Source organism: Oryzias latipes, chromosome 21 (assembly GCF_053564925.1).
Source record: "Oryzias latipes strain Hd-rR chromosome 21, Olatipes_Hd-rR_3.1".
Classification (NCBI taxonomy): Eukaryota; Metazoa; Chordata; class Actinopteri; order Beloniformes; family Adrianichthyidae; genus Oryzias; species Oryzias latipes.
In genome coordinates, this window is record NC_136257.1 from 13,908,788 (window position 1) to 13,921,458 (window position 12,671).

Sequence of the window (12,671 nt, forward strand, 5' to 3'; positions counted from 1 at the left end):
TTTCAAACCTGATCACTCTTTACTAAGAAAGACCAGAATAAACACTAACCTGACTCCTACCGGTATATATAGATTTTGGTCTGATGATGTAATCTGTGGTCACACCAATCGGCTCTTGTATGATGACATCACAGATATCAAAGATACCATGGTACATCATACTATTACATCATATTGATGTAATCAGCATATCATATACAGTGGTTCTCAAATGGGGGTACGTGGAGGTACTGTAGGGGGTACGTGAAGCTTTTCAAAATATCTATCTAAATCAGTGGGCTCATCCTTATAATAAACCTGAGAAAAATTATTTTGTAAAAAGTTCCATAAAATATAAATATGTGTTCATTCATTGAATTGTATATTCAGTATTTAGTTTCAATGTCCTTTGAAATAAAACTGCCCCCCCCCCCCCCCCGGACACCAAGTTAGTTTGACCCACTGACGTCACGCACTCATCAACGACTAACTATGGAGGCGTGGTTAAAGCGCAGCAGCCATGCTGCTGAAAGAAGAGATGGACAAGTGAAAAAGAAAACAAAACAAGAGGCGACGAAGTCCAGAAAGTACATGGAAGAATAAGTTTTAATGGGATTTACGTCCACGAGCTCTGACCCACCCCAGGCACTGTGTTTTTTTTTTTTTTTTGCGGGGAGAAGTTAGCCAACGCTAGCATGAAGCCGGCACACCTCCAGCGGCATCTCACCACAAAACATAGATGTCACGTTGGGAAGGCAGAGTTCTTCAGGAGAAAGCTTTCTGATTTCAAGTCATCCCAAGCCACAATGCGAAAGGTCTCCACTACATTAGCCAAAGCCCTGGAAGCTTCTTACGCGGTGTCTTTGCTTGTTTGTTGCTAAAGCCAAACAACCGTTCACCATAGCGGAAGACCTACTGCTCCCCGCCGCTGTGGTATTGGCCGAAACTATGCTGGACAAAAAATCAGCAGATACATAAAAAACTGTGCCTCTGTCTAATGACACAGTTTTCCGCAGAATAGATATCATGGGCACAGACATTATCGAACAAGTTGTGGGGAAACTTGGCGACTCATTTTCACTGCAGCTGGATGAATCCACAGATGTGAGTGGACATGCGCAACTTGTTGCATTTAAGATACATTGACACGGACGACATCTGTGAACACGTTCTATTCTGCAAAGAAATGGAGGGGCGAACAACCAGAGAGGACATTTTTAATGTCGTTAACATGTTTATCAGCTGGAAATCCTGCAGCAGCGTCTGCACAGATGCGGCTGCATCAACGACGGGCAGCACGAAAGGGCTCATAGCACGGATTAAAAAAGAAAATCCCCACATCAAGTGGACGCACTGTGTGATACACAGGGAAGCGCTAGCGTCCAAGAAAAGGAGTTTTGAACGACAGCATTAAAGTTCTAAACTTTATCAAGTCAAGGCAACTTAATGCACGTTTGTTCCGCAGCCTCTGTGGAAATACGGGAGCTGAACACACAGAACTGCTCCTGCATCCTGAAGTACGCTGGCTGTCCCGTGGATGAGTACTGAGCAGGCTGTTTGAGTTGCCAGCTGAAGTGCACACCTTCCTGACAGAGCACGGATCTCCCCATGCCACCATGTTTGAGGACACGGACTGGCTTGCAAAGCTTTGCTATAATCTGGCAGATATATTCAGGAAACTGAATGATCTGAACATGTCCCTGCAGGGCAAGGACACCAGCATCCTGAACCTGTATGACAAGGTGGGGGGTTTCCTGAAGAAAGCAGAGATGTGGAAAAGGCCATGTGATCAGGAGGATTTCACCACCGGATTTCGCTCCTACTTTACTGACATGGATGAGACATCTGTGCAGCTGGATTGGGTGAGAAACCCATTTCTCTTGTCTGAAGCAAACAGAAGCAAGCTTCCTGTCACTCGTCAGGAAAAAGTGATGGAAGTAGCATCTGACCGTGGCCTGCAGATGAAGTGTGGTGCATCCACTCTCACACCGTTTTGGCTGTGTGTGAGGCAGGAGCACCCTGAGCTGGGACAGAAAGCTTTGGAGCAGCTGCTACCGTTTGCATCCACATATTTATGTGAGGCCTCCTTCTCAGCAATGATGCTGATCAAAACAAAGCAAAGAAACAGACTGTGCCTGGAGAAGAGCTTGATCACTGCAGTTGCCTCTTTGCCACCAAGAATGACAAAGATCCTCAGTGAGGTGCAAGCTTATATTTCTCATTGAAATGTATTGAGTACATTTTTTTCCAGTTCATAAATCACTGCCTGTTACATGCTGTTCAATTCAAGTCAAATGTTCAATGCAAAGTGATTCACATGCAATCTTCTTATTTTTTATCCTAAAAGAGTTAACGTGAATTATTATTTGTGAGCAAATCTTTATTTATGAAGTTAATTTATTTTGTAAACTAAATATTATTTAGTTATAATTAAGTTATAGATTTATTTCTGTGAACAGATTTTTTTATTCATGTATATTTTTTATTTTATTTATTATTAGCAGCATTTTGCATATTTGAGTTTTGACTGGTTTTATGCCTTCTGGTGGTCAACGTCTTCTGTTTTTCTTTTTTGTTTGAACATGCAATGTTTGCCATATGAATATTTTTGTCAGGTTCACTGTTGTTTGGCTTGAATAAATCTGGTAGGTAGAAAGTAGATCAATGTGAAAACAAGTCATGTTGTGAATAGTTCTGCTCTGACTGATGCCTCTCTCTATCTGAAGGAGAGGAAGTTCCTGGGCGGATCTGGTCAGATCAGCGAGGGCATGGCCAAAGAGCTGGGTGAGCGGGTGAAGCTGGAGTCACTACTGTGGAACCATGGTGATTGAGGAAGAGGGTGCTCCAATTGGACTGACACTTGATGATGCAAAGCCAGATGGGACTGTGCCTGCTATTATGGGGTAGGTCAAGATTCATCAGGGGTCTGGATTGTTGACTGTAATGAGAACTGGACCGAGTCAGTGTGACGTCACCCATAGAAAATGGCTCACTTTCAGTCCCAAATAAAGTCAATTCTGTTGCCGATTTTTTTGCAAATGTTCCACGTTGGAATCAGAAATTGTCAAAAAGGAGTGATTGGTCCGACTCGGTCTGAATCATCGTGTCCATGGCGACCACTCTCACCAATCAGGAGTGACCTTGTTTGAAGTCCACACCCCTGCTACCAGAAAGCAGGCTCAGGAGAATCTGTCAATCAAACATTTTGAATATTGGATGTGAGACCGCTTAGTTTTAACTGATCTGATTGGTCAGTTTATCACTTGAATAAATTTCACTGCAAAAAAAAACATGTTTAACGCTTGTGCTATCCTAGGCACTTTAACATTGGGAGTTGGGTCATCTAGACCCACTAGACCAGGGGTCACCAACCCTGTGCACCCCTTGTGGCGCCCGCAGGGAATGCACCCCCAAAATATCTTTTATTTTTTTATTGAAGCAAATATTCAACAAACAACCACGGCATGTTTGTCAATGACAACAATATCAATTCTGAGATAAAGGTAGACAAAGAAAACCCAAATATGTAAACAAATATAACTTAAAAAATAATCAATAAAAGTAAGGGTCTATTACAAAAGTTTTAATAGATCATATAAATTACACAATTTCTGGACATTCTTATGATTCATGCAATGTAAAGATTTTGAGAATAGGTTTAGGTGGTTGAGTAATCCATTAATGTGAGGATTAATATTCCTGTCTGTTTTTATTTACATTTATGTTTAAAAAGTTAAAATTAAGTTAAAGTTTTAAAGGTTTAAAAGTTTAGCTTTAGTGTGTTCAATAAATATTTATCTTGTTCGGCTGCAACCTAAAGTCTGTTTTGAATTTAGGCCCCCTCTGCAACTAAGTTTGACCCCCCCTGTAATACGAGTCTAGAAAATTCATGCATGTTTTTGTGTGTAAAATGAGCAAATAAAAATAGGGCACACAAAAGGAAGTCCTCAAAAAAAGTCCTCAAAAAAAGGTTGGTGAACCCTGCACTAGACAGTGCTCTGAACCTTTTTTCTTCAATGATTTTTGATCTTCACTGGTGTCCATGGATTACATGAAATCTTTCCACCTTTATCCACCTTTGTCATGGTAGGGAGAAAACGTCAATGTAAAGGCCCGTACACACCGGGACGAATTGCGACGTAGTCTTTTGTATTACCTGTGAATGAAAATTCTTATGATTATATTGATGTGGATGAAGTATTCTCTCATTTGCCTTTACACACACACACATTCAGGTTCTATTGGGTTTAATGCTACATTCACACCAGATGTTCAAGAACATGCTAAACTTAAACTTGAGTATAGCCCATGGTGTTCACGCTATAAAAGCAGAGAAGGGCTTCTTCTTCTTTTTCTACTGTTTACTAGCGCATGTCCACCGCCTACATTTGGAAGAGCAGTGTATTCCGATAAATGAAAGACTTGGTGTCATAGAATTCCAGGTGGCCACAAACCGGAATGATTCATTTCTCCTTCATAATCACTTTTCCAACAGTTGGCACTTCTGTGCATTAAAAGAGATGCCATCCATGTGTCAAAATGGTTTTAGAAATGTTTGTAGCAATGTGTGAATGCAAGAGTTTTGAACGCAGAGGCCCGAGATGCGCATTCCCGTGCGCTTACATAGACTTTTCATTGGAAGTGGTTGCTTGAACACACGTTGCAGAGACCGGTGTGAACGTAGCTTAGTATGACTTTGGTCCAGCTTCTGCTGTTGGAACAGCTTTTATTCTTCTGAGGATGTTTATGGGAACGCTTGATCTTCCAGAAGGCCAAAAATGAGCTTAGACTCTGAGAAAGTCTGGTTCTCAGCAGACCAGTCCAGTTTTTCACACTAGACTGACACCTGCATGTCTTTATGAACCCTCTTTGTGCACTGGTGGGCAGTCATGTTGGAACAGGAAGAGGTAATCTCCAACAAAGTGGGAAGCAGAAATTGTTGAAATCTCCTAGTATGAGGCATCTACAGTTCTGGGCACTTCGTTCAGGATTTGCAGCACTTGGTTTTGGTCAAAACCTTCTTCCATGACATCCTCCCAGTGACATGCGGTCAGATGAGGCAAGTGAGGCTCAGCTTCACCTGTCATGATTGTAATAAACTAGACAAAGGTAAATAAAGTTAAGATTATTTTCCATGCATCTGCGTTGAAGAGCAGCGCACAGACTCAAAAAATAAGGCCACGCATGTTTTTTAAAAACAACATGACAGTAAGTGGAAAATAAATGTGAGTAAAACTAAATTTTAGGCCCAAAGAATTATTTTTACGATCATTTTCACAGACAACTTTTGATAACATTAAAGCACCAGAATTTGAACTTGGAAAAATACTATAAATAGTTACTTGGGGTCAAAATGAAATGTGTGCCGAACACATTTGTATACTTTAATTTGATTACAGTATATATGAAGAATTTATACACAAGAAGAGGTTTCTATCCAGGGCTCCAGACTAACTTTTTTCACTAGGAGCACAGTGGCCCCTAACTGAAAATTTTAGGGGCGCAACCAGAAAATTTAGGGGCGCATACCGTAAATCAACATGCTAACCCAATCTACTAATTTCCACTGTATTACTAATAAATACTTTAATAATAGATGCAGAAATTACAATGTGCTGTTTCAGATTCAGTGTCACATTTTATTCTGCACTTTTGAAGATGCAACAAAACAAAAGCATCGCTGTCATGACAGTACAAATTTATCTTTGTGACACCAAATAGGTGCAGCCAAGATGCACAATAAGCGTGTTTGAGATCACCCAGGTGGACTCAACGCTGCACAGATCACCTGGTGTGTGACATATATTTTTGTTTTTGCTCCAACATTAACTGTCAATCATCACAAAAATATCGCGAGAAAGGGGTGGGAGCAAGGGGCAAACCTACCCGGACACAGCTGGAAACTGAACTGACTGAAAGCTGCCCTACAGACTACAAAACAATGCATTATGGGACATGTGTCCTGATGGTTTTTGTAGTTGAGTGATTAATTAAAATAATTTAAAATACCAATTCATTAAAAAAGGCTACATAAACTACAAAACATTAAAATAATCATAAAATGTATAATAACACAGATCATATTAAGGGGGAGAAGAATATTAAATCTAAATTGAATGTTAAGGACAACTCCAATTTCCTGTTCTCCTTCAGTCTTGCTGCAGATTCGCCTTCATCTCACAGCCCCCCCCCCCCCCCCCCCCCCCCCCCCCCCAAACCCCGGCCTGGTGTCCCCAACGATCCAGGCGAGCCGCCGGTTCATCTCAAACACGTCTATCGTTGCATTTTCCCCACGTATTTTCAGTGAGTCTAAAACTAATGTTATTTTTGCTCGAGCGTGTTTAAAGTTCAAGCCCCGTTAGCTGTCACGCATGTAGGTGTGGGACATTTATTCTCCTCAGCTGACCCGACTCCCGCGGGACGGGGGCGGTCGGTGTGCTGCCGTAACCCGTATGATGCGCCGCCGTAACCGTAGCCAAAACCTAAACCTTCCTCCGGGTCTGTGTGACCCAGAGAAAAGTTCAGCACGGACTGCATGTATTTAGAAAATTACGAGCGAATAGATACGTTCTAGAAAGGAAAGTAAAGAACTCCTTAATGTGGTCCGGGGAGGGGGCTGTCAGGTTTCCTGCTTGCAAAACCCTGTCATTGTCACGCCCCCAAGAGTCATATACCCCACTGTGATTGGTTGGTCAGCTCTAGGCCCCTCCCCCTCCACGCATTTTAGCCACTCACAGTGACTTTCCCTATTCTTCTCACACGCAGTGGCCGCCTCACAGACAGGCATCACGCGAGAATGTACGTGCTCGTGTTTCATGAGTATGTGCGCGAGTGTGTGTCTGCCTGCGTGCGTGTGCGCTTGCGTCTCATTGATTATTTCATTGATCATTGACGTGCCCCTTCCAAGTTTAATGTCTAAAAAAATACGGAGGGTGGGGGAAGCAAATTTACTGCTCGCACATGTGCGACTGGATGTAAAATTTAGTCGCACACTCTCAAATTTTGGTCGCAAAATGCGACCAATTGCTCGCAGTCTGGAGCCCTGCTATCCATGTCTATAAAAGAAATATTCTCTGAAGGACAAATATCTTCTTGTGTGTATCTTATATGCTGTTACCTGCTGTTGGATGAATGGTGAAATATTCAGTTCTTACAATTGTAAATCTGACTCCAGAGGAGTCAGTGCCTCACAAGCCATCAACCTCACCGCACGTCACTGCATCCTCCACAATGTGTTTGAGCTAATCTAAGGCTACGTTCACACTGCAGGCTGAAACGACCCAATTCCGAATTTTTTGCCCCTAAGTGGCCCAATTCCGATCTTTTCATGACAGTCTGAATGACACAGATCCGATCTTTTCAATTGCGACCCAGGCCCCGTGGGTTTGCCGGCCTGATTCCGAATTGTAGCCGTTCTTTTCAATTGCGACCGCCGTCTGACCGGCCAGGCGACTTGATTCCGAACTGTACGTCATCGACACGCAACAAACGTCATCATTTTGCGTTAAAGTAGGCGGGAACGAGAACGTAAACATCAACCATGGTGGACGATGCTGCTGAGACCAGTCAGTGGAAGGGAAGCGAGATCCCCGATTGGATTAATATTTGGGCTGATCGCTCTTTTCAGGCCAAACTCCAGGGCTCTTATTGCAACTGGGCGGTTTTTGAAAAATTTTCCAGCTAAATGGCAGAGCGTGGTGTTGAACCTTTACTGCTATAACTTTCATTGCCTTCTTAAAATGAGAAGATTGTAATTGTGCTGCTCCTTCGTGAAAATAAATTTAATATTACAAAAAGAGCTCCGCTTTTGACAACACTGTTGTTGACATCTGCTCCGCAAACAAGTGACGTCGTTCACCGTTGAGTATTCTTCTGGCTTCTGCGCATGCGGGTCTCGTTTGGGTCGTGTCACGGTCACACTGGAGATCACAAAAGTTCGGATTTACTTGGAAATGTGAACGGTCTAGCAAACAATTCGGATTTTTTCAAAAAATCCGAATTGAGCATTAAGCCCTGCAGTGTGAACGTAGCCTAAAGGCCACATGATGTTAGGAGGCCTGTAGTGAATGAGAGCAGAAGGTTGGTGACCCCTATGCTAAACATCTGCTGACCTTGCTCTGTCAGTTTACTGTATGTGCTTCACCACTTGATGGCTAAGTTGCCACATAAGTGGTAAAAGCTACTGTCCAAAGTTTTTAGCCTCATCCCTACAGGGAATCATCTAAATGATGGCACTTTTAGCAGTACTTCCATCTCTCTGTGACCCAGTTTGATGACTTTCTGTCCCACTTTAGTCAGAGGAAAGAAAAAATTAAAAATTACATTTTTCTAATTGTCTTTATACAAATAAGAAAAACATAATAAAGCCCAGGGGGAGAATGATCGGATTCTCTCCATGTTGGTTTTGGACTCCGCCCACTGATCACGCCATCACCGTATCAAATCTGGGTCCCTGATTGATTGATGTGTCTTTTTCACCAAGGCTCAAACATTTGAACTCTGGATGCATTTTAACGCCCCAAACGGTTTGCATTGATCAAAATGTGCTACAGCCAGACCGCTGCACCATTCCTGACGTTCAAAACGCCCTGCAAAACCTCTTATCGGGTTTGTCTTGACTTCATATGGAAATCTTACGTCCCGTTTGGTGGGAACGCAGCCACGCGCTGGAATTTACCCATTAACACAAGGATGTGTGCTCAATGCACGCAGGACACTCGTTACTCGTTTTATATGAATGTGTATGTGTGTGTGAGTGTGTGTGTAGTGCGTATGTGTGTGTGTGTGTTTACACTGTATATGCATAAACACCTTGAAATGTTACCAAATGAAATATATTTCTTCCTCCTGTAGAGTTCTGAGGGAGCCGGTGGGGATGTTGTTCTTCGCTGGTACAGAGACGGCCACAGAGTGGAGCGGATACATGGAGGGAGCCGTACAAGCAGGAGAGAGGGCAGCCAGAGAGGTCAGAGCCCCACAGCCAGACCCAGAGCGCACGCTGCACTGTTCACACACTCCACTCAGTAATTCATGTCTGGAAAGTTGATATGACTGTACATTATAGTAACATTTATGTTTAAAACAACAAGAGCATTTGTTTAACTATAAGACTCACATAAAAGTTCTCCAAAAAGTTGACAGTCATTAGTTTATAATTGTGCTTAATGATGATTTTATTTTTTGTTTGTAACTATAGCTCCTCCACTTTCAGTCACACAGCGGATGTTTGGTTATTAAAAGTCCCACTCCAACACTTGTAAAAGTGTTCCCAGTGGTCTTTTAATTATGGTTTTGACGTTTTTAGCCTAAATCAAAAAACCTGGGTTCTGTCCCAGACATAGTTTTTGCAGAGCAGCAGGAGTTCATCAGAAATTCACCTTTGTAGGCGGGACTATTTTCCTGTACTAACCTCGCACCCACTTCCCATCATCCATAAATATGAACACACTCCCGCTAGCTTACAGCCCCTCAACCCACAACTTAACATTACCGGTGCAACAAAAATGGTGATTAATATCAGAGTTATCCAGCCGTACAGCTTTCATCTAGATACCAGTTCGGAAAACAAAGATGTACATGGATCTATTTGTCTACGAGTGGATGCATGCAATGGAGCGGAGCAGGGAGTTTGTGAGCTGCAGATTGTCACTGCTATAATCTTTTCAAACAGCATTTTGGTGTCTGCTTCTGATTCACCAGGGTTTAAAAAGAGAAATATTCAGAAACGCAATTTTGAGCTTAATTTTCTTTATGCGTGTCCTTCATCATCAGCATAAAAAAAACATGTTAAAAAACACAAAAACACCCTTTTCATTGGAGCGGGTCTTTAAAGGTATAAATATAAGAGCTTTACCAAACCAATGCAGCTTTGAAAAGTATTTTATTCATGAAAACTATTTTTGGTTTGTTGTGCTGGAGTTGTTCACATTTTTTTTCTTTTTTTGATAAAGAAAAAAGTGCCTCTTTTCCTTTACAGCAGAAATATGTTGTTATTTACTTATGTTGATTAATTCCTATTTCACATGTTCAAACTACTAATCCGAAAGAAAAAAATCCTATTTTATGTTTTCAAAAGACTAAATGCTCAATAGAAAAAATTCAAACTCTTTCGATGCCAATGGTTGCCTTATATGTTTATTATCATTAAGGTTAATTTACATTGAGAAAGTATATTATCTGTATTTATTGAAAAAGTATTTATCTTTTTAACTGTAACAGCAGTAATTCAGGGATATTCACCGTGTCAGAATGTTGGGTATTTTGCTGTTGTAAAAAATGTCAAGCGTAAAGTCAGACACACTTTAGAGATAAATGTTTGATTTCTTAAAAATATCTAATTTTTTTACAGATTATGTGTGCGATGGGTAAAATCCACCAGAATCAGGTCTGGCAGCCGGAGCCTGAGAGCATGGTAAGAATGTTCACCTCAGGACTGTGGAGGCTGGTTCCTCAGCTCCTGACTGTGGTTGGCACACATCATATCATCTCTGTTTTTAAGCCACGCTAATATGTAAAAGTCCATTCATTCAATTTAATACTTTATTTTTAGTTTTACCTTTCAAAGTGCAGAAAAAGCTTCAACCTAAATTTGCTGATCTTCCCATGCAGGACGTCCCAGCACTTCCATTCCACACCACCTTCTGGGAGAGGAATTTGCCTTTAGTCGGCGGTCTGCTGAGGTTCATGGGGGTCTCCAGCTTCCTGTCTGTGGCCGCAGCAGCCGGCTTTGTGGCCTACAAGAAAGGCCTTCTGCCCCACAGTTAAACCCCCAGCATCCGTTCTCTCAGTCGTCTGTGTCTTAAGCAGACAGAGCTCCATATGAACTGTATTCTCACCCCTCTGGTGCACTATTTTGAGGCCTGAGCTACAAAGTAGTGAAAAATGTAACGTTTAGGAGGATTTGTTATAGATTTTTCATGAGAGATGCAGTTCAGCTGATGCAAACGCTTCTGCAAACACTGAGGTTTCAGAGAGACGAGCAGTAGTGGGCTGAAATGACACTGAGAATTGGAGCAAATAGATCAGTCAAAAGTTAATCAACGAGTCAAATTTGGAAAGAAACGAAGGAAGAAACCCGACGGTGTAGGAAGAATCGGAGAAGCCAGTTTCCATGAAATGCCAATGACATTCATATTTTTCATATATGTCCTTGTCTGATCTTGTCTTGCTGTGTATGTGTGGGCTTTGACCGTACGTATGCATTGATACTCTGCTTTGGATGTGCGTTTGTCAAAGAAGTGCACACAGTGTTGGTGTTGATGACTAGCTCTGCAGAATTGAGCTGCTTTTTGGCTTCAGACAAAAGGCTGTAAATGTTTGAGCCAACGCAGAATCATCCGTGTTTGTCCTACAGTAGCTTGTCTTACAATCACAGCAGAGGCTAAACTGAAAGGATGACATATTTGGTCAGTTTATAACCAACTGTCAACAAATCCCATGAAAACAGTCACCACAGAAAGCATTTCCACATGACTGTAAGGCAGGCAGAACCCCAGCTGCTAAACACAATGCTAACTTTATTATCCTCAACTCTTTCTATTCAAGGCTGTGTTTGAATCCATGTTTGTGATTTAAGTTGCAGATTTCAAATAAACACAAAAGAAAGAAAGAAAGAAAAAGTCTATCAGTGAGTTCTTTATAATAAACCACGAATGGCCTAAATTCATAGTCATTTATTACTCATTTACATTAATAAATATGTTGACATTTTGCATTTTTCTTCAAATAATTGTTTATTGAATCAATTATTGTCTTAATTAAAGATTAGGCCGAGATATTGAGATTTTTGTTTTTGGGTTTAACAGCACACATTCACTTCCAGATCTTGTAGATAGCGGAAAGCTAGCAGATAGCAGCAATACGCAAGATCATTTACATATTTACAGAATTCTAAATATTTGAGGACCTAATGTAAAAGCTCATAATGTACAAACAAGATCAAACTAGCCATTTATGTAAAATTGTGGCTTTCTGGATCCATTTAAGCAAAACAAACATTTTCCTGCAGAATTTGGGATGGCAATGACTTCATGATGCAGAGACTTTGGAGACTTTGCCAAAACTTAAACCATCCTCAAGGAAAAGATGTGTATTTTAAAAAATATATTAACATACTGACTGAACACACACTGGAAATATAAATAGGATCAAATCCTGTCAAAGAAAAGCCGTCATAAAGCTCATTGAAAACTTGTGTACCATAAACAAATCTTTTGTTATGTGAAGAGTAGCTAATGAAGGGACTTTCTTATGCTGTCGGAAACATGTCTGTCTTCAGTTTTCATGGGAGTTGTTTACAGGGATAAATAAAAAAAATAAAAATTGCTGTTTAATAAGTCAAATCTTTGTTTTGATGTGAAGAAATAGTGCTTGAAAGCTAGTTTGTATGTTTATTGCTTGATATTTGTTTTGTTGAACGCTATTCATCAGAATAAATCCCACATTTTATCTTGGTAAATTAGTATTTTGGGCATTTTTTTCCTTTTCAAATGTTTCCTCATAGCATTTTAGTTGTTTAATTTTTCTGTATTAAACTTTCAAAACTTTATAAAACATAACTTTGCACAGTGAGAGGGCACTATACCAGGTAAGCACGTTAAAAGTGAGGCTTCACTTTTCATAAAAAGCCATTTTAGGACAAACTGTTCTTCAACTTTTAATGATATAGTAAATGCTATTCCTAGTATATGTTC

General features: G+C 40.9%; 1 protein-coding gene across 3 annotated transcripts; it reads left to right on the forward strand.

Annotated features, from left to right (window-relative positions):
* Nucleotides 1-479: 479 nt before the first annotated feature.
* Nucleotides 480-12,436, forward strand: LOC144988704 (amine oxidase [flavin-containing]-like). Of its 3 annotated transcripts, none has more exons than XM_078939501.1 (5): nucleotides 480-2,180; nucleotides 2,706-2,882; nucleotides 8,833-8,944; nucleotides 10,328-10,390; nucleotides 10,588-12,436. In XM_078939501.1, the coding sequence occupies exons 2-5, from the start codon at nucleotides 2,800-2,802 to the stop codon at nucleotides 10,741-10,743; spliced, it is 414 nt and encodes a 137-aa protein (XP_078795627.1). In that variant the 5' UTR covers nucleotides 480-2,180; nucleotides 2,706-2,799; the 3' UTR covers nucleotides 10,744-12,436. The 3 variants fall into 3 exon arrangements, with proteins under 3 accessions (XP_078795627.1, XP_078795629.1, XP_078795628.1); XM_078939502.1 differs by having other exon boundaries at nucleotides 1,705-1,841; XM_078939503.1 differs by lacking the exon at nucleotides 2,706-2,882 and having other exon boundaries at nucleotides 1,673-1,841; nucleotides 10,588-11,044.
* Nucleotides 12,437-12,671: the final 235 nt, after the last annotated feature.

Bases quoted from the DNA above. Each gene is read 5' to 3' on its own strand.
- LOC144988704 (XM_078939501.1), top strand. From the start codon at position 2,800: ATGGTGATTGAGGAAGAGGGTGCTCCAATTGGACTGACACTTGATGAT. The intron at 2,883-8,832 runs GTAGGTCAAGAT...TTCCTCCTGTAG, and splicing joins ACTGTGCCTGCTATTATGGG to AGTTCTGAGGGAGCCGGTGG. The intron at 10,391-10,587 runs GTAAGAATGTTC...CTTCCCATGCAG, and splicing joins AGCCGGAGCCTGAGAGCATG to GACGTCCCAGCACTTCCATT.